Source organism: Clupea harengus, chromosome 20 (assembly GCF_900700415.2).
Source record: "Clupea harengus chromosome 20, Ch_v2.0.2, whole genome shotgun sequence".
Lineage (NCBI taxonomy): Eukaryota > Metazoa > Chordata > Actinopteri > Clupeiformes > Clupeidae > Clupea > Clupea harengus.
Genome location: NC_045171.1, coordinates 14795713 through 14816489, shown reverse-complemented (window position 1 = coordinate 14816489; position 20777 = coordinate 14795713). Strand labels below are relative to the sequence as shown.

Genomic DNA, 20777 nt, shown 5'->3' with positions numbered 1-20777 from the left:
ACCTTCTGCAGGCTCATGTCATGGAACAAGAGACATACCTACCAAGGTGTTTATTTATTTGATCCCTTGTTTGATTGTCTGTTTATTTTAACACTAATTTTTTTTGTTTAAAAACACAAACATTTGATGTAAGATTTTAAGTAAATTAGACTTTTACTTATACAAGGAACTCAAATGTGGGGTTTCCTTGCTAGTGGGACACAAAAATGTGATGCACCGCCAAGGAGCACAACATCCGGTTAAAAATGGCGTGACTAGTGCATACTGTAACCGTGATGTTCTTACTTGGATAAGCTGTCTGTGGGACCCCTAGACATGGATAACTCACAATACTATACACCCGGTGGTAATCAGCATCAGGCCACGAATCCGCCAAACATGGAGAATAATTTTGCCCCAAGAGGCGGACCGTATTACCCTAGTCCATCTGTAGGATTCCCCCCAACCCCTTATCAACCGCCTCGGACTGCTGTACAAGGTAACGTTGATAACTCCTCGCGTCCTAATTTTTGGACAGGACCAAATGTGTACCAGCCTACCCAACCACAAAATGCGCCGCCGTGGCCTCCTTTTCCACCACTCCCGGGACCAGGCAATGCAGGATACGGATACCCACAGCCTCAGTATCAGACACCCCCGGGATTTGAGGGACACCCGTGCCCCCCAAACCCTCCACCGTTTGAGTTTAATCCATCCAGACCACCGCCGGTATTTTGTGAGCCAGAGTCAAATCAAGTCTCGGCGTTTATTGAGGCACAGCGCAATGCTTGTAGTGTATCACAACAACCTGGATTTGAGTCCCACAATGTTGGAGTCTCAAACCAGTGGGCTCCTGGACCCACCGCAGGTCATCAGAACAACAGAGATAACAATAGATCCTTCAATAACACTCGAAATTTCGCCAATACCGAGTTTCAGACAGCCGAGGAAATAAATCGTAGAGACAACGAACGGTGCCAGAGAGGTTTCAACGATTATTTCAATGAACCGCAACCTAATCAGCAACGTTATCAGCCACTGGAACACGCACAGCCAGATGAAGAGTCCAGGCAGAGAAAGCAAGATGAACAGTGGTTGCAGAATTTCGCATTGAAGAGAAAGATTAAGACCATTCCGCAGAAAAGTAGAACTGAAATGCCGAGCGTGAGTCAGATGAAAGAAGATCTCTATGGTGCTGTCAAACTCGTATCAGAATTGTCCCTAATCTGTCAGACATTGAAACTGAACTTGGAGAATGACACTGTCTGGACAGAGTCGTACAGCGAAGCCGCAGAATTAAAGAAAAACGTTCAAGAGAGGCTTAGTTTCCTCAGTGACCCGGAGGCCAAGTCAAGTATCAAAAAGAAGCTTATGACTATACGTAACAAAAGAATAAGGATTCGAAGGAAGAAGATTGAGCATGTTGAGGAAGACCAAAAGCAAGAGGAGAGACTGGCCGAACGTGTTGCAGCCATCGATAAATGGATGTTGAAGCGCATTCAACAAGTCGAGGAGAAGAAGCGGGTAAGATGGCTCCGCAAAAGGCAGTTCACAGCAGATGGCGCTATGTCACAATAATTAGTCTGCATGGCCAGGTACAAGACTGCAAGTGTGTATTAACTTGTGAACATATCCCCCAGTAGTCTCAGTACTGTAAGCAATATGTGATATTGTAGCCCAAATGTATAGCTGTAAAGGCTGTACATCGTGGTCACCCCAAATCCCTCCAGGTGGTCCAGGGGTGCCCAATGCGTCGATCGCGATCGACCAGTCGATCGCAAAGCTTATGGAGGTAGATCGTGTCATTTTAAATTTAAATTTTTTTTTTTTTCTATAAATCGCCAGATCACAACGGATGTAATTTAAGGTTACCTTTCTTATAGAACAGATATAGCTTTTTCGTGTATTAAACAAAATAAAAAGCCTTATGTTATTTAGCTGTGAATAATGAAGGAAGCAATAAATCCGATTATTATCCAAACCCTTGAGTGCTGTTGCCATGGAGATTTAACGTTACTTTCTGTTTGAAGATAAGGTAGCAGCGAGTGTTGAAGAATGGATGACTTGAAATTGGATAAATTAATATATGAAATTGAACAAAATCAACAACTTTACGGATAAAATAAATAAACAAGGATAGCAAAACAGATTGATACGCATAGAATGAGAACGGCAGAAACGCAGGCAGGACGTCAGATGACGAGACAGATCACAGTGACACAGGCTGTTTTTTCCCCTCATATGTGAAGGCTGAGACATTCATAACATTTTATTCAGTCTTACTGATGGTCCTTCTGTAATGCCAACAGGTGCACTAAGTTTTGTAGTCCTGGTAATCTTTTGTTTAGCATATTGGCAAGGTTATTTATTTTTGTTCTTGATGAATGAATGTTTGTTTATTAATCAGTTATTTTTCAACAAATAACTCAATTATGATTACAAAGAGGAAAATTCGCAACAAACACCTAAAAACACAGCTCCCTCGAAATCAAGAATTTTAGGCCGCAACTATCTCAAATAATGTCACCAATATCACCATGATTCCTTTAAGTGTCGGTGCGCCCCCCCCCCCCCCCCCCTTTTTAGCCATGCATAGTCTCTATTTATGAACATGTTTTGTGGTAGATCATTTTTAGTTGGTCATTTTAAAAGTAGATCACAAGCCAAAAAAGTGTGGGCACCCCTGAGGTGGTCAGTTACTTAGCACCTGTTTCATTGTAACTACTGCTGCTTTTATATTTGCGTGTTTCTTCCTTTCACTGGACAGGAGAAAGAACTGAAACGGGCGGCAGATTCCGTCCTCTCTGAGGTAAGGAAGAAGCAAGGTGATGCCAAAAAGATGCTGGATATCCTCAAAGCATTGGAGAAACTTCGAAAACTCCGCAAGGAAGCAGCTTCTAGGAAAGGTAAAGGACTCAGCAGTGCACAGCAACGGATGAAACAATAATTCATTTATAACAATAGGCAATTTGCTGCAGTACTCTCTTACTTGGTCTTTACATTTAATTTTTTTTGCCGTTTCAGCTGCATATACTGCATGAAAGGTGCAATCTTAAAGATGTATTCTTGAGCTTATTCTTTTTAAGATTACATGAGCTACACATCCACATAGCACATAACCACATGGAATGAGGTTATGAAAATAATATTCATTGTAATAACTGTAAATATCCACACCTTGCTAAGGGCATCCTTCAGGTAAAATGTTGTATCAAACAACCAAAAGACTTGTTTAACCTTATTATTGTCAGTAGAATTATTGGTATTATTGTTGCAGTATGTGAAAAAAAACACAGTATTTCACATTGGTGCCTGTCAGTTGGGTGTTTGCTCAGGTGTGTACCCGGAGAAGGAGAGTGGCGAGGTGTTCAAGGGTCACCTGTGACAATGTGGCTTTGTCCTCAGGTGTGTACCCCGAGAAGGAGAGTGACGAGGTGTTCGAGGGTCACCTGCTGCGCCTGCGGGCTCTGATCGGCAAGCGCATGACCGTCTACAACGCAGAGGAGAAGGCCCTGCGTGTCATGCTGGAGGGGGAGCAGGAGGAGGAGAGGAAACGAGACCTGGAGAAACGACTGAAGAAGGAACGAGAGAAACTGCTGCAGAGGAAACAGCAAGCGGAGATCATGCTCTTTGGAGGTGGGGAGGGCAGGGGTCGGGTTGGGGAGGAGGTGGGCAGGGCAGGGGTCGGATTGGGGAGGAGGTGGGGAGACCATGCTCTTTGGAGGTGGGGAGGGCTGGGGTCGGGTTGGGGAGGAGGTGGTCTTTGGGATTTCCATCTCCATCGCATTTGCTTTAAAAAAAACAATAACGGTATTATTAAGATATAATTATATCAATCACTAATATAATAGTCTTCATAGAGAATTGTATTTGTAAATCCCTTTCCATTTAATACAATTTCTGAATTGTTCTGCACTTAAAATATGGGAAAACCACGATCAAAAGCTTAACTTTTAGCAGTTATGAAATAAAATGAATAGAGTTGAATGGAGTTGGAGAGGATGGAGTGGCTGTGACACTGTGGTTCTGTAGTCTCTCTGTCTGTCAGCCTGTCAGCCTGTGTTATTGTTATTGCCTTTCTCTGTACAGATGACATACCTCGTGACCACCCTCTCCACGCCTTCCGGGACTTCTATCTCCAGGCTGACAGCTCTTTCCCAGCCCTGCTGCAGATCAGGTTGGTTTGTCCTGTTTCACTGCGTTGTGTAGACTGTAATGGACGGGAACTGAGTGAACAATCATTGGCAGTCGCTGTGTTTACTTGTGGTTTCTTGCTGACTTCATGCATTACTAGTATTTTGGTGGAATGTCTTCTATCGTTTTGGCAAGTAACCGTATAATAAGCGGGAATGCCTTCGGGATTTATTTTCCTATACTGACTGGCGGACTATTATCCCTTACATAATGTGAAATTGATATGATGTGAACAACACGTATGGTTTATTGTACATGTGATTTTTCTACCCCTTTTTCCCCTCCAGGAGGGAATGGGACATGTTCCTGGTCCCAGCAGACCACCCGGACGGGAGTGCCTTGCCCGAGGGATGGGTCCTACCTGAGCCCCCGGCGGACGAGGCATGGGCCTGTGCCCTGGAGAAGCACATCTCTCTCACGGACTGATCCACCCTCTCTGTGCCCTCGAGAACCACATCTCTCTCACGGACTGATCCACCCTCTCTGTGCCCTCGAGAACCACATCTCTCTCACGGACTGATCCACCCTATCTGGTGTCATAACAATGAGAGATCTATGCTCAGTCATTCTCTCACTGCAGAGCCAGGCTTCTTTGTCCACCACTGAGATGTTTGTAAGGTTCATACTTGAACAGTTTTAAGGTGACCAATGGCACTGAGATTAGACGTGTGAATTCTTGTGTGTGCAGACACATATGCATGCGCGGGTGGATTTGTTTCCCAGTAAACCTGAAGTGCTCTTTAGTCGGTTGAAATCTGGGTATTTTGAGAAACCAAATCCTGAAAAGCTATGTGAGCCCTTGAACAAGAAGCTTAGCATTTTCTCAGATGAATTACACAGATTTGTTTGTCTAGCAGTACCACCTCTCACCTAGGAGGGATGCTACTGGGCACGTGCAGTCCAATTCAGTTTGACCTTTCACCTCCCATATGATAACGACTCGATATGGAGATGACTCCTTGTCACGTTTACCCAAAGACCCACACATACACAATTATCACTGTGCTGGATCTAGTTTTGACATCTTGGAATATGTGCTTTTGTTTTGTATGTTATAATTTTAATAAAATGCAAATGGAGATGTTTTTGTTTGGAAATAGCGTTCCTGTTTTTGTTAGTTTGAGACCGGCTGTAGCTGGCTGGGTTTGGAGGTAAACAGGTAATTAGGTAAACAGGGTTGATGGGGTGGAGGGGGGTATGTGTGTGTGGGTGGGTGAATGAGTGTGTTATGTCAGTGGATTAGCAGCAGGGGGCAATTAACAGCGTCTGTTCGTCTTACTGGCTGTCTGCGCTCGCTAGCTAATCACCTGCTCAAAACACACGCACACCCTCTCAGCTTGACAGACCTGATACATCTCACACACTTCTCTCTACTTCACTGCGACTCCTCACACACTCTTGACACACCTGAGAGACTGCAAACACTACTAAAACAGGTGAGATCTAATGATCTGTGTTCTGTTCTGTGTTTGTATGTGTGTTATGGGTTGTCATATAAGTTATTAGGATGGTATGTTGCATTCCTATAGTTATTTGAGTGCACAAATGCAAAGGAGTTGCGATAAGTGACCGTGCATGGTGAGATAAACCAAGAATCCCCTTATCATGACAAACGCTTCCATACTTAAATGAATGTATTGTCAGTTATTTATTATATTATTAAGTCATGATATATCATATAATACAGTTAACATATTAATATATAATATATCATCATATAGTTCCTATCTTAGCACATGGTTTGACATGGCATGTCGATCACTGGATCATAAGCTTTCTAATTCAACTTGGTACTGTGTGGAAAGTGAAAAGTGACATTTCTAAATGCACTATGTTGCCATAATCATGTTTGTTTGCCATTGCACTTTCCTAAATTAGTTTGTGGGATGTTAACAAGTTACCTTCGTATTGTTGCATGTCTTGTTATGTCATACCTACCTGCAGTGATCTGTTTTGATCAACATAGATAAGAAAATAAGTTTTTTGTGTGACAGAATCTTTATTTTTTTTATTTTTTGACTTTTTCTGTAGTTTGAGACAGACACATGCAGTGTTACCCTCTGTAAGAAGAGTTGGACTTGAACAGAGGCCTTTTGAATGAACCATTACACAAACACCACAGTGTAATAACAGTGAACATGAAACTATTATACAAACAAATACTGTCCATTCTTCATGTGGAGCCCACGGCACATTGCCTAGAGACTGCTAAAACTCCAAAGTGTTCTTGGAAACGCTTCGTTTTAGTTTCGGTATTTAGCAGACGCTTTTGTTGCTTTTGACGCATGTACTTTAAATGTACACCAAGAAAGGGGTTGTGAGGCCTTTACCGTTCCAAAGAGAGATAAAGTGCAAACTTTCTTTTGTTGTCTGGCTGCTTGACCACATGCACACAAAAAAATCAACATAGAAGCTCAGCAAGCATCTGGCGATAAGTCATGCTTGGGTCATAAATCTCGAACCATCTGCGTGTTGGTGTGGATCAGATTCAGGCTGATCCTCCTTCCCACTGTTTGTGTGGATCAGATTCAGGCTGATCCTCCTCCCCACTGTGGTTCTATGTCGTGAGGTAGAGGCTGGGAAGCTGAGGCCCTTACCGGCATCACCGGACCAGCTGTCACCTCACCTGACAAACGAACAAACAAACAGTTGCCAGGACAATAGCCAATCAGACACAAATACTGTGGGTTGTTGAGAGCTGTGACGTTTGGTGTTGACCTATTTTAGCTGCAGTGACTGTAGGTTACATAGGTGCTTGGGACAGGCAGTGTGTGTGTGTGTGTGTGTGTGTGTGTGTGTGTGTGTGTGTGTGTGTGTGTGTGTGTGTGTGTGTGTAAAATGTTGTTGCGTGAGAGGTTGACATCATGTCCGTTCCTTGAGATGTGATTCTTAATGAAAGAAGAATGCTGTGTGCTGAGCTCTTTAGGTATTCTGTAAATGAGACTGATGTTGACTAGTCGTGTCCTGAAGGGGGGTAATTAGCGCTCAGCTGACCACCCTGTCAGGAAAGCCCAGGAGAAAATCCCCTCCAATGGTAATCCTGAGTGGGTAGACAGGTGGGCGTTGGGAGGAGGTAACCGTGGAAACTGTCAGGTGGAGGTGAGTAAATCTGTAAACCCTAATCCCAGGGCCACTCCACCTTGTTATATAATGGAGTAAACAAATATAGACAGGAAAACAGAAGCCTTCCTAGAAGCCTGCCTAAAAACTCACCGCCTCTCATCTTCCTGTTGTCGTCATATCAGCCCTCATCCTGTTGTGATTCCTGAACTCAAGCCATCGCCCCACCCTCTCTCTCTGGAGTCTGTTTAAGTTCTAGGTCCAGAGTTCTTGTGTGGACGAGTTGTAGAACTCTAGAGCTCTCGAATTCTAGAACTCTTTATTTCTCGTTGTTCTACTGTTGCTGAAGTTTCCTGATATTAAACCATTACCACAACGCATCCCGTAGTCACCATAGCTCACATCAGTGCTAGTGTGCTCATCTATTTGGGACTTTCCCTCCCTTTCCACATACAGGGGCAGAATGAACTCTGCGGAGGAGGTGCCCTTTAAGATCCCCCTGGGAGTCCTGGGGGAGGTGACAGAGGAGGTGGGCCTGATCACAATGCCTGACATCACGGTTCCAGACTATCTGAACATCCTGCAGGAGACGGAGGTGAGTGCAGTCCTTCCCATCAGAGCCGGGCCCTTGTAGAGGCCCTTTGTGGTGCCCATACTTGCAGTGAAAAATAAACGTAATCCAAATAAAATTGGGTTTGTTTTGGGGGAAAAGGGTTCATACTTATATAAGCTTATTAAAGATTTGAAATAAACAGTTTATTTGACAGTAGTGAGTCAAGGAAAACATAGGCTATACTGGAAGAAGTAAATGTTTATCCACCAAATTATGATGGTATTTAGCTCTCACATCATCAGGGGTAGAGTGAGTCACAGAGAAATCCTAATTCCATTCATTCATCACTCGTATACCACTTAACTGTAAACTCCTCAGGTCCAAAGTAGTAGGTAGGTATTTATTTTCTTTTTTGTCGTTTCTTGAATGCAAAGTGTCATTGAATATCTCACCCCAGAATCCAATATGCAGATCATTTCTGTGCAGAAGTTGCGATTTCTTAAGCTGTCTTTACATTGTCTACCCTGTGTTTATATTGGTGTTAGCGTATAAATGGGTTGGTATGCTTTTCTAAGGGTTAGGTTCTACAAGAATGTAATCATTCAATTTTCTTTCCAAAACTAATTCCACGGTCCCATGCGTTCTCCATATATAAGTGATGCAGCTGACATAATCTATGGCTTTGAAGATCAAAACTGACGCGATTTCAAAAGCACTGCGAGGTTGCACTTCTAATGTGTTGAGGCCAAGGGGGTTTTCTAGGAATAGTCGCGCCCAACCATTAATATTCAGTTCTTATCTGATTCGAGCTGCTGTCTTACGACCCTACATGGGCCTGTGTTCAAAACAGACTTGTTTGAAGAATTTAAAACGTGTACCGCTGAGTAGTCCAAGTCAAAGCCGATACCTGCGCTAGGTCTCTGGGCAGTTTGAAGGAATCTGGTGTGAGTGTTGCATAATTTTTGGCCACGGTTCGCCTTCCATCTTCTGCGCTGGCGAGGCGTTCGTTCATGATACTACCGATAGTCATTTATTTTCTCTCTGACTAAAAGTGTTGTTTTTGAATGACTTCCAGGTCTGTCTGGATGTTCTGCCAAACTGGTCCATTTTTTGTTTAACTAACACTACTAAAAATACTAAACTCAAAAAAATACTTATTATCTTTGTATTGTTAAACGTTGCCATTTTATCCTTTTTGATTGATGAGCAATCACACACACACACACACACACACACACACACACACACAGCCTGCACCACGCCCTGTATAATACCACTGGACCTGCCTGTTGTTAATGGGAAACTGTTCATTCAGAAGCTTTTTTCTTCTTCAATAAAATGCTCTACAAAAATGCAATGCAATGATTATTGCAATGTCGTAGTGCAATGTTTACTGTCAAAAAGGTGTGTAGTAAATTAATGGACTTGGAAGCTATAAACACAGTGTATTGCCTGAGGGATTTTACAGAATCTGCCATGGCTCTCTGGAGAGGAGTTAAAGAGCCATCTGGTGACCCTCTGGTTATTGTGGAGAAATCTAATGGGCTTGTATAATTCTGAATTCAGCTTTGACAATGAGGTCAAAAGTTTGTTGAGTATTTGTTTACAGCCAGTGGTGGTTCTATTTACAATGCATAACGGGTTGACAAAGTTAAGTCTTCCAAATAATGTTTTGGAATAAGAAGATGTTTTAAGGAATTATCACTGCCCTGAAGATCTTGAGGATAGAACCTATGAATCTGTTCAAGGACCTACCATCAAATCAACTTTAGAACCTAACGCGGACCTCTCCCAGTTCTCCTCGTTTATAATGTATGATGAATTATCACCAGCCTAATTATCCACCCATTCCCTGAAACTCTATTAGAACCTACCATCAAATGGAATGTAGAACCTAACTTCCTGTCCTCTCCCTGTTCTCCATCTCCCTGCAGTACGAGTTCAGCCTGGAGAACGGGGTTCTAATGGGCCTCCAGGGGGGCTACCCAACCCAGCCCCAAGTTCCCTGCTGCCCCTCGGACGTGCTGCCCTCCTGCCCCCCCTACTGGATGATGTTCAGCAGCCCGCAGGAGAGTCGTCTGGCCAGTAGGTGGAGCAGCGACTTGTGGGAGCCCAACCCACGCCGCCGCAGTCGCAGCCTCAACGCTTCGCAATTCCGCTCCATCGATGGCCGAGTCCGCTTCACCATCTCAGACTCCGAGGATGAGGACGCCCACGGCGATGAAGGGTCGACGTCTCGGTCTCGGGGGGGAGACTTCAAGAACGGCGCTGGGTCGTCGCGGCAGTTCCTGGACCTGCCGGGGAGCCGGTTAGTTCCAGCCCAGCCGGTTCCGTCTGAGCAGAAGAACCGATCCATTAATGTGCGGCAGACGTCCCTGACCACACGGAACCCGCCTCGAGCGCCTCCCCAGAGGAGCCTCAGCATGTACGGACACAGCCCATTGCCTAGCAACCAGACCTCCGTCACAGTGCCCAAGAAGAGCCAAGCAAATATCTCTCCTCTCCCCAGAATCAGATTCTCCAAGCCCTCGCTGCTGGTAAGGGCAATGATGTCCTCACCCTGTCTCCCCAAGAACAGGCCTCTGGCTGCTCCCTGAGTTAGTACTTGAGAGGTTATGGTGTTGTTTACATTGGCTCATTCGCATGCCCAGTGCTTATACTTAGAAGATCTCCCAAAGGAGGGTCTTTTAACTTCACTGAAGACTTCTCTCTGTTTTCTTAGAGATGCTCCTGCCTTTCCCTTTTCTGTCATTTTCTGTCACTCAAAGGTTGCTAGAGGTCCATGTTATTTTTGGGTCTTCTGTCTCTTGCCCTGCTATCCCATGTCAATCCCCACCAGGGGATTAAGCTCTTGTTGCCCCTCTTGCTGAAACACAACTGATCCTTAGTGACCACTGTGTTTCGACCCATGCCAGTGCCACACGACCCCCAGAAATGGTGGGAATATGTGTGTGTGTGAGTGTGTGTGTGTGTGTGTGTGTGTGTGTGTGTGTGCGCGGGTACGTGGCAGCAAGCCATCCTCCCCAGCGGGCTGAGTGCATCAGAGGTTAGCCGTGTAAAGCCCAAAGAAGCTGACCTCAGCCCGCCGGTGGAAACCAGCCTATAAATGTCTCTGATCTGCTAGGTGAGGTTTAAATAAGACGCACAAGGGATTTAAATAGCCCCATACAGTGCGGCACAACTGGCTTAACAGCCAGTGGAGATATGCACCTGGAGCTTTCCATAGCTCTCATCACCCCAGGACATGTATACGTCTCCTAAGGGCTAATGAAACTAAATGATATGTGTATCGATTTGAAAGTTGTTTTGATGACGCCCATGGTAACCAAATTCCTCAAAACCACATTTCTCAAAACATGCCCTGTCTAATAATAGCCGGTGAAAAGTCTTTCCCTGGAATCAAGCCAAGTTGTTACCCCGCTGGTTTGGCTTCGAGAAGGAGGGCTGTCTTTCTTAGCAAAGTGTTGTATTTCCACATTGCCCATGAGTGGCAAGTTCTGATGACTGTACTGTACGCTTTGTGGCTCCGGTCCAATCCAGCCACCTGATTGAGTCCAGCTTTGGAATGGATCAGATCTGGAGAGATAGGGGCCCGGTCCATTTCAGAGGTAGTCGCTATTTCAGAACCCTCAAGTATCGCCTACTAGATTTCCCACAGAAAGATGTCAAACATGAACACATCAAAGCCTGACTCTTTACTATCTACACAACACTTGTCCCCCCCCCCTCTCTTTCTCTCTCTCTCTCTCTCAACTTATTTCTGTCTGTGTTCCTCTCTCTTTCTCTCTCCCTCAAACTTCTTCTATCTCCCCATCTCTCTGCTGTGTGTTTTATCTGTCCTCCCCCTCATCATGTTGTCTTTGCCCCATCCCCGAGGGAATAGTGACCGATGATGTTTGTTATGTTTCAGTTCCTGGCCTCATACCCTCGGCCCCCCCCTCGCTGCTCTGACCCTCGACCCCTGGGTTCCCAGGCAGTGATGGACTCATCGGCGGAGCTGCTCTCGGCTCTAAGCGAGGAGGAGAGGAACCTGGTGGAGGCCATAACAGACCGGGGATACACTCTCAGGACGGCCATCATCGCCCTGCAGAAGACCAGAGAACACAGCTCCGAGCAGGTGAGTGTTACACACACACACACACACACACACACACACACATACACACACGCTCACACTGCTTAGATAGACTCCTTCTGCATTTATGACGGGTGAGATCTTTCAGTGCAGTATGTGAGTGTGGATCTGCCATCTTGGATGCCATCTTGTGCACACTCACACACAGTTCTACATTGAAATACCCTATATATGCACCAAACATACACACACATACGCACACACACACACACAGAAACATACTCTTACATAAAGGCCCAAAACACATAAACACATTTTAAAGCATGCACATGTATGCACACACTCATGTCTTTAATGAATTCCTTATGACAACACCAGAAGAACTCTAATAGTCTCAGTCGTACCCTAATCCCTCTCCAGAGTGAGGAATAAGGAAACAATAACAGTTTAGCTCTCACCCTGACTTTACTGCGTCTTCAGAAACAACAGACGTCCATTACTGCATCTCTTACACCTGGGAGAGGAGAACTTTCAGTTCCATAACATGCCGTTCAAGTACAAGCATGGCCCATCAACAAGCAACAAGGGAGAAGTTAGATTCGATTTATGCACTCATGGAAACAGAAACAGAAAGCCACACCGCAGTGACATCACTCTTTGACTTAAGGATCACATATTTCCTGCAGGGTGATAATGGCCAATACTCTTCCATGATGAAAGAAGGACACCTTTTAGTGTACATTTACATTTACATTTAGTCATTTAGCAGACGCTTTTGTCCAAAGCGACGTACAAGGGAGAGAATATTCAAGCTACGAGCAATAGAACCTGGTGTAACAATAAATAAATACTACTTTACATAAGAAATATAACAAAATGAAATAAAAAAAAGAGAGAAAGAAGTGCAGAAATGTAACTGCTGTAATTGCAAGTTACTAGTCGAAGTGCCAGTTAGGACGGGAAGTGCTCTCTGAAGAGTTGGGTCTTCAAAAGCTTCTTAAAGGTAGAGAGGGACGCCCCTGCTCTGGTAGGGGCTAATCACAGCCACTGTCACTGTCAGTGTAGCTTATGTAATGTGCGCAGAGCTGCCAGCTACACCTCGTCCTTCGTCTCTCCCTCCCAGCACTCACACCTTTATAGCTGTGCTCTAATGGGGCTTTCATCTCTCCTCCAAGGCCGCTTTTAATCAGATTCTGCCAGCGGCTTAGGAGGAAGAGGAAAAATAACATCATAAAAGGCAGATAGAAGATCAACTCTGAAAGTTTCCACAACCTGTGTTTTATTACCTCTCTCTCTTAATCCTCATTCTCTCTCCCTCTCTCTTTCTCTCTCTCTCTCTCTCTCCCCCCTCTCTCTTCCCCCCATGTTCTCTCTCACTCTCTCTCAGTCTGTGGTAGAGCAGTAGCAAGCCCAAACAAGCTCAAATGTTTCCAGAGAGCAGCAGGAAATGGATGTAAAATAGCATCAGTCAAACCAAGGCCTGGGGTCAGCTTTCTGGAGGGGTTGTCCTCATGTGTGTGTGTGTGTGTGTGTGTGTGTGTGTGTGTGTGTGATTAATTATGTTTTAAATATCCAACAACAATATCCAACAAACTCACCACTGAAAGGCATCAGATGGGACTAATCAGAGGACACAGGGGAGCCTGCCTGCTCTTTTTAAAGCTCTTAAAAATAAACTGAACTGGGCACAGCGGCTGACGTTTTGTCATGTGACCGCACCAGTGACCTCACCAGTATGCACGATCAGTTCTGTTCAGTGGGGCTAATCACAGCCACTGTCACTGGGTTCAAAAGCCATCTATCAGTGGGGACATGAGTAAGGAGATGAATTGCCCAGTGTGGGGCAGGCTGGCACAGGTCCCGATGCCAGGGGTGGGGCGAGAGGTTGGCAGGTGGTGCAGGATCAGAAACAGACTGGGATTAATCAACCAGATGCCCCAAAGCTGATGGCATTAATCACACACACACACACACACACACACACACACACACACACACACACAGGCAAGCACAAACATATACACACAGCACAAAAAAAGGCAAGGACACACGCAACATAAACACACATACACGCACAGGCAAGGACTCAAACACGCAGCACACACAAGCACACATGCACAGGCAAGCATTTACACACACACACACACACACACACACACACACACACACACACACACACACACACACACACACACACACACACACACACACACACACACACACACACACACACACACACACACACACAGTAGATACGCAAGTGTGCAATCACACATGTGCACACACCCAAGCACACACATACAAAGCACCAGGGGCGGACTGGGGGGAAAAGTGGCCCGGGAGTTACTGTCAGACCGGCCCACTCAATACACGGCGAGTTGCCCACTCAATGCATCGCATGTATCGACCAGTCGGTCACCTATTTTGAAAATGACCCACACACTTAACATTATTTTAGATAATTACAAAGAAATTACATCATATATGTTTTGTTTAATAACATTTGGATCCACCAATTTGACTGGATGGACACATGGAATAAAATGATACTGGCTATTGTAACACTCCAAGGTAGGTATAGTTTTCTAGATGAATATGCTTAACTCTGGGCTAGTATCAGATGGTTATGTATAACTACAGAGCCTTAAGGAATGAATGTCAGCAGAGAAAGACCACGCAATAAAGAAACTGGAATCAGAGGGTAGAATTAGTAGGAACCAGTGTCGGCTCCTGAAAGAAATACTCAGGGGGGGCATATTTTTGATAATGATTAAGGCGACCCATTCAGTAGTTACATTAAGCAAGACAATTGTATCAATTTGTTGTTAGCTGATTAACTCATACAGTAATACCTTTTTGTCCACTAGATGGCAGCACACAACAAAAATATTTCCCCTCTACCTACATAGCTAGAGTAGCTAGTTACAGGTGGAAAGCTATGAAAGAAAGTTGCATCCAGGAGCCTTCATAAGCAAACATAATGTGGCTCCACATTAAAATATCCCACTTTTTCATTATCCACATGTCTCAAAAGTTGTATGATGTAACATAGCTTAACAGGACACATGATATGTCCAATAACAACATAAAGAAGGGGGCAACATATAAGTCAAAACCAACTATATTTATTGACTGATCTTTAAAGTACTGGCTTACAAAAGCTAAATAAGTCATCACATAAAAAATAACTCAGTGTTAGTGCAAGAAGCGAACATTCACACTGTAAAACCTTTGACAAGTGACAGTGGTATATAGACCACGTTAGCCACTTCACAGCCTGCTAGCCACGATTTTCTTACGTTCCACCTCTTGGATGTAGGATCCCCCCTCCCCTTGTAGAAACCTGTTGAATGGATACATTTGGTCTAAGAAGTCCTAAATGTTTTGTTGTCAATGTATCTTCATTAGTACGCCGACTTTCAAAGAACGAATGGAGTTGTTGCATTGAATGTTAAAAATGGATTTAACAAGAGAGTCAATGAGAGAGATCTGGGGCGATTTCCATTTTGCCCAAAAAGGAGGCGGGGTCATTTCAAGCACCACGTTTGCCTGACTGTTGGCTCATTCGACAATGACATGCAGAGGCAGATCAGACCATAGATATATATAAAGGCTAGATGTCTCGTCCAACGGAGTCGAACGTCCGCACATGGCGGCCATCTTGCCCCAGGCAGCTCGCTCACCCATACCATTGTGTTGGTAGTGGTATGTACTTTTTAAATAACCATAACTTGCTCCATTTTCAACGGATTTACAAAATGGTTTGGTTTCTTACAAACGTTATTAACGTGGTTATAATTCGGGATGCTTTGGGATATTATTAAGAAAATAACATAATTATTCATAAGTATGCAGTGTCATAACTACATCTCTGACGTTTATAACAAACCAACCCGTTTAAAAATCGGTTGAAAATTGAACAAGTTATGGTTATTTAAAAAGTACATACCACTACCAACACAATGTTATGGGTGAGCGAGCTGCCTGGGGCAAGATGGCCGCCATGTGCGGACGTTCGACTCCGTTGGCTGGCAACGCGGACGAGACATCTAGCCTTTATATATATCTATGGATCAGACGGTCTAGTGGTAGCCTGGATGCCAGACGAATTTAGCCACGCCCACACATTTTTTGGTCGGGAAGTTCGGTCTGGTGTCGCTCCGTTGGGGAGAAATTATCTCCTCACAAAAATCTGTGAGGAGATAGATAGACCAATCAAATTGTCAGGGCGGGCTTTATACGATGATGGACAGATGATCAACCCTAACGTAATCAACCACGTCACCAAAGAGCTTTTGGGGTGAATTCGTTTTCAACAAACATGGCTGCCGTTGGAGAGCTGAAATGTGGAAATTCGAGTCTGTTTTAGAAGACATTGACAGCACATTCATTTTGAAAGAGGAACAGAGAAACGCGATCAAGGCATTTGTCGATCGAAAAGATGTTTTTGCCGTCCTTCCTACGGGATCCGGTAAAAGTTGAATGTATCAGCTGGCCCCATGGTCTACGTTATGGTCATACTACGTTGCTCTGATTGGTTCTAGATATATCCAATTGAGCGAAGAGGCATTTTTTTTTCCTGGTTCGGTTGAAACACGCCCCATAATCACAGTCCAACGGAGCGGTATCAGACTCATATTCTGACTAGAATTATGAGGATGACATCGTCAGGCTAGTCTAGTGGTAGAATCCGACAGAAAAAAAAACTCCTTTTCCCGTAGGCAGTGCGTTGCCCCAATCGCCCTTATGGACAAGCCGCCCACTATATTATAGAAATGAACAGTACAGAACATACGATGGGGTGTGAACATCAGTGGTATCAGTAGTGTTGCATGCTGGGTGTGTGATTGTGTGTGTGTGTGTGTGTGTGTGTGTGTGTAGGGGTGTCTGAGAGCGAGTGATGCAAGTGTTGAGTAGGCTAGAGCGATTGACATTTAATAACGCCTAAAACAAAGTTAGACTTACGGAAGACATTAGATGAGTAAAGAAGACACTTCAGAATAGTTTCGAAAACTAGGCACCATGAGTGTGAATACAGATCGCAAAGAGTAGTATAAATATCAGTCAGTGGAATTAAGCAGCTTTTGGAAATAGATTCAATAATATGTGTTCTGTGTAGCATAGAATAACGTAGGTGCCGGCGATGTTAGAGGGAAGGGCCGTTTGGTGAGCGGAGTGGGCCGGTATTTTGGACCATCCCAACCCCGTCGGCTCACCGGGGATTCCCCCGGTATCCCCGATGGCCAGTCCGCCCCTGCAAAGCACACACAAATACTCACTCATACACTCACACACACAAACATACACACAGAGTTTGCATTCTGCAATCCCTGTCATACACCCTTTCCACTTTCTCCCTGTCCTCTGCTGTCCCTTCCCATGCAGGATGTCCCTCTGTTTGTTTTGATTTATTTTATGGACTTGGTATGTTATTATCTTAACTTTCTTTTAACTTTCTTCTATCTTTTCACTTTGCCTCTCCTTCCTTTGGCTGTTACTTTTACTCCTTCTCCTCCTTTCTCCTTGCTCTCTGTCTCACTCTATCACTCTTTTTCTCCTCCATCCATACTCTTCTTCACGCCGTTCTCACCCAGCTCATGTTTCAGTGTGCTGATTACTTCTCTCTCAGCGTTAGACCTCTCCCTGATGGGAGCAGTGCGTCTCTGCTTTATTTGGGCCGCACTCAGACCCATCTGATGGGTGTTAATCTGACTCCCATATCCTTGTCCCTGAGGCCTAGCCTCTATCTAACCAGGTTGTGCTGAGTGTCAAACTGCTCAATTTTCAATGACACACAAACAGTTTAGTTAGAAACTGACCTCTGTGAAAATACATTAGATGTATCAGTGCTAGATTTATTAGTTGAATATGTTGGATTATATTATTTCACTTCAGTGGGATTTAAAGTTGGCTACAGTCTAATATGGACACTGCTGTTCATCAGAACTGGTTCTTGGATGGCTCTTGTATTTTGCTTCCAACTTGGGGTCCAAGTTCTGAGTCATTTAGGCCGACCAAATTGCCACTAATCTCAACCGGGTCACATGGTTCACCTGTCCAAGCCTTTTTCACCAATCTCACTTGTGCCACACCTGCAGCACCTTCACATCTTACCTGTGCCATGTTTCACCTATACCGCACTGTTACCTGTTTATCTCATGCATCATGTATCCTACCTTTGCCCTCTCTCCTACCTGCACTTCCTGGCTCACCTCTTCTACCTGCCTCCCGCAGATCCTGAACTACCTGGTGGCCTGTGACCGTCTGTGTGAGCTGGGCTTCGACGCGGCCGAGGTGGAGGAAGCCCTGGAGATGTTCCAGAACTGTGAGACCAAGGTGAGTGGAAGACAAGTTCATGCCCCATGCTTATGTAATGTTAAATCATTCACAAGTAATACTTTGTGTGTGTGTGTGTGTGTGTGTGTGTGTGTGTGTGTGTGTGTGTGTGTGTGTTTGTGTGTAGTTGTGTAGTTAATTCTACTATGGCAGGCAAGCTAATTAATGCTTGGCCAGCACTTTGGCTCTGTCCTATTTTGTAGTGCTTAAGTAAGAGTAGCTGCCAAAAACTTAGAAGGGTTAGGAGTACACAATGCATTCCACGAAAAGGACACACTAATGACACAGATGAAGGGAACTCTTTAAAATAATCGTATATGCGTATGTTCTGTATATTATGTTAACTGTCTGAATTTTGGACTTGTGTGGGCTCTACAGTGTGCTGACAGTGTGATTCTCCTCTGTTCTCCCTACACTCCATTCCTCCTCTCTTCTCTATCTCCTCCCCCTCTTCTCCTCTCCGCTACCCTCATTTCCTCACTTCTCCTCTCCTCTCTCTACTCACCCCTCCTTTCCACGCCCTTCTCTCCGCTCTTTTCCTCTCCCCTCCTCTCCTCACTTCTCCTCCCCTCTCGTCTTCTCTCCCATCCCCTATCCCCTCCTTTCTTCTTCTCACCTCTCCCTCTCCCTCTCCTCCTCTCCCTCAGGCTGAGGAGTTTCTGCACCTCCTGGCCCAGTTCAATGAGATGGGCTTTCAACAGCATGCCATAAAGGAGGTGCTGCTCGTGCACGAGAACCACCGTGAGCGCGCCCTGGAGGAGCTGATGGCACGCGTAGCCTGACACCAGTTTAACCAATCACATCACGCAACACTGGCCTATGGCCAGTGAGATGACACAAGACTGGCCTGAACTAACCAATGACATAACACAACATTGGATAAACCTGTGATGCTGTTGTCCTGGCACACATGGAGATTCCGTCTGTACTGGTTCGCTATGCCAATGCTATTTTCTCACCTCTGGCACCATAGTGTCTGCTTAAACAGAAAGGACTGGACATTGTGGCCTTGGAATGCCAGATCTGTGGGTGCACAGTACTGTAAATACACTAGAATATAAGAATATGTGATTAGTGCTGCAGGCATTTCTCTATTATAATAATATTTAGATTTTTTTTTTACCTCTGCCAAGGAGGTAATGTTTTTGGTGCAGTTTGTGTGTGTGTTTGTTTGTCTGTTTGTCTGGAAAAACTACCAGCCAGATTTTCATGAAACTTGGCAGAAGGGTGTAACATGGTCCAAGGAAGAACCCATTATATTATGAAGCGAATCCAAATCGCAGGGCGGATACACACATTATTTCTCACTTTCATTAACATTGTGAGATAGGACATTTGGACTTGGCGGAGGTCTGGACTCTCCGAGTGCCCATCTAGTTTATTGTTGTTATCACTGATGTTGTTTTTATGGCTATTCTTGTCATTGGCTCTTTCTACGGTGCCTCCACTGGTAGGACTTACCCAACAGGCCTTAAACCAGAAACATCAACTAAAATGGACCGACCTGAGAAGGTTCTAGTGGATCCATGTCATATCAGGACCGGCCCATAGTCTGGGACTGCTTGGATAGGTAGCTCTGCACCACGCAGCACTCATCGGCTGTGTGTCACTGTTGTTTGAAATCTTCTTGTTTATATGAACTGTATATTATTTGCATCTGTATGTAAATACATGTTTGGGGGAAAAATTGTTGTGCAATGAGTTCTTTTTCATTGACATTCATTCAGTGGTTTGACCAATGTTCAAGTAAACGAGACCAACTAAATGCTCACTGATCCTCACTTAGATGCTTGTGTGATTTGGGTGCTACAAGCCTTCTAGAAATTTTAGATTGTTCAGATTTCCTTTGGGTTGAATATTAGACCATGCTCAATCCTCCATTTTGAATGATAAATCTTCTGAATGGTTGAAAAGAGCCTAGTGATCCTGTCCTGGAAACTGGACCTTAAAGCTGTTGGACTCATTTCTGGGCATTTATTTGAGCATATGAAGCAGTTCCTGGTACAGAGGCAGATTCATGCGAGACTGCAGGGATGTTGGCCAAAGAAAATGAAATTGTAGTTTTGGATGATCCACGTTTTCCATTTTATTACCCTTCCTCTTTGGGAAATTAAAGGTTCCTGGCCTGGGCCATAAGCTGTCTCATTCATTCACTGTAATCAGATGAACAGGCTTACCTATTAAGCATTTTCATAAGAACCATCGTGTTGCTAACAGGTCAACAGATGAAAGAAAAGGCGATATGAAGAGCTGGCAGAGGATGAGAGAGTTGAGAGAAGAGGTCACTTCGGTCAACAGACAGGGTTTTTCTCTGCTCAGGAACACTTTGAGGTCACTTTGAGGTCAAGTTCAAGTTTTGTAACTAATCACATTCCTTGATTGCGGATGCTGGGAATCAGGTGACAAATCTTGCTTATGCAGTCTTGGATGGTTTTAATATAGCCAGCTTTCATTTAATAACTTATACATGAGCTCTTCTCTCTCTCTCTCTCTTTCTCTCTATCGCTCTCTCTCTCTCCCTCTCTCCCTCTCTCTCTCTCTATCTCTTTCTTCATGGCCTCACTCGACCCGGCATTCCCT

General features: G+C 44.5%; 2 protein-coding genes across 3 annotated transcripts; both read left to right on the top strand.

Annotated features, from left to right (window-relative positions):
* The first annotated feature begins 223 nt into the window (after nt 1–223).
* On the top strand, nt 224–5270 carry pdcd7 (programmed cell death 7). 2 transcript variants are annotated; one of them, XM_031586847.2, is made up of 6 exons: nt 224–1503; nt 2747–2885; nt 3385–3615; nt 4069–4156; nt 4461–4581; nt 4629–5270. In XM_031586847.2, exons 1-6 carry the CDS (start codon nt 316–318, stop codon nt 4644–4646), a joined length of 1785 nt encoding a protein of 594 aa, XP_031442707.1. In that variant the 5' UTR covers nt 224–315; the 3' UTR covers nt 4647–5270. The 2 variants fall into 2 exon arrangements, with proteins under 2 accessions (XP_031442707.1, XP_012674891.1); XM_012819437.3 differs by having other exon boundaries at nt 4461–5270.
* Nucleotides 5271–9806: 4536 nt separating this feature from the next.
* Nucleotides 9807–19884, top strand: ubap1lb (ubiquitin associated protein 1-like b). Its single transcript, XM_031586848.1, has 4 exons — nt 9807–10323; nt 11697–11903; nt 18096–18197; nt 18845–19884. The coding sequence occupies exons 1-4, from the start codon at nt 9835–9837 to the stop codon at nt 18977–18979; spliced, it is 933 nt and encodes a 310-aa protein (XP_031442708.1). The 5' UTR covers nt 9807–9834; the 3' UTR covers nt 18980–19884.
* The last annotated feature ends 893 nt before the right edge of the window (nt 19885–20777 follow it).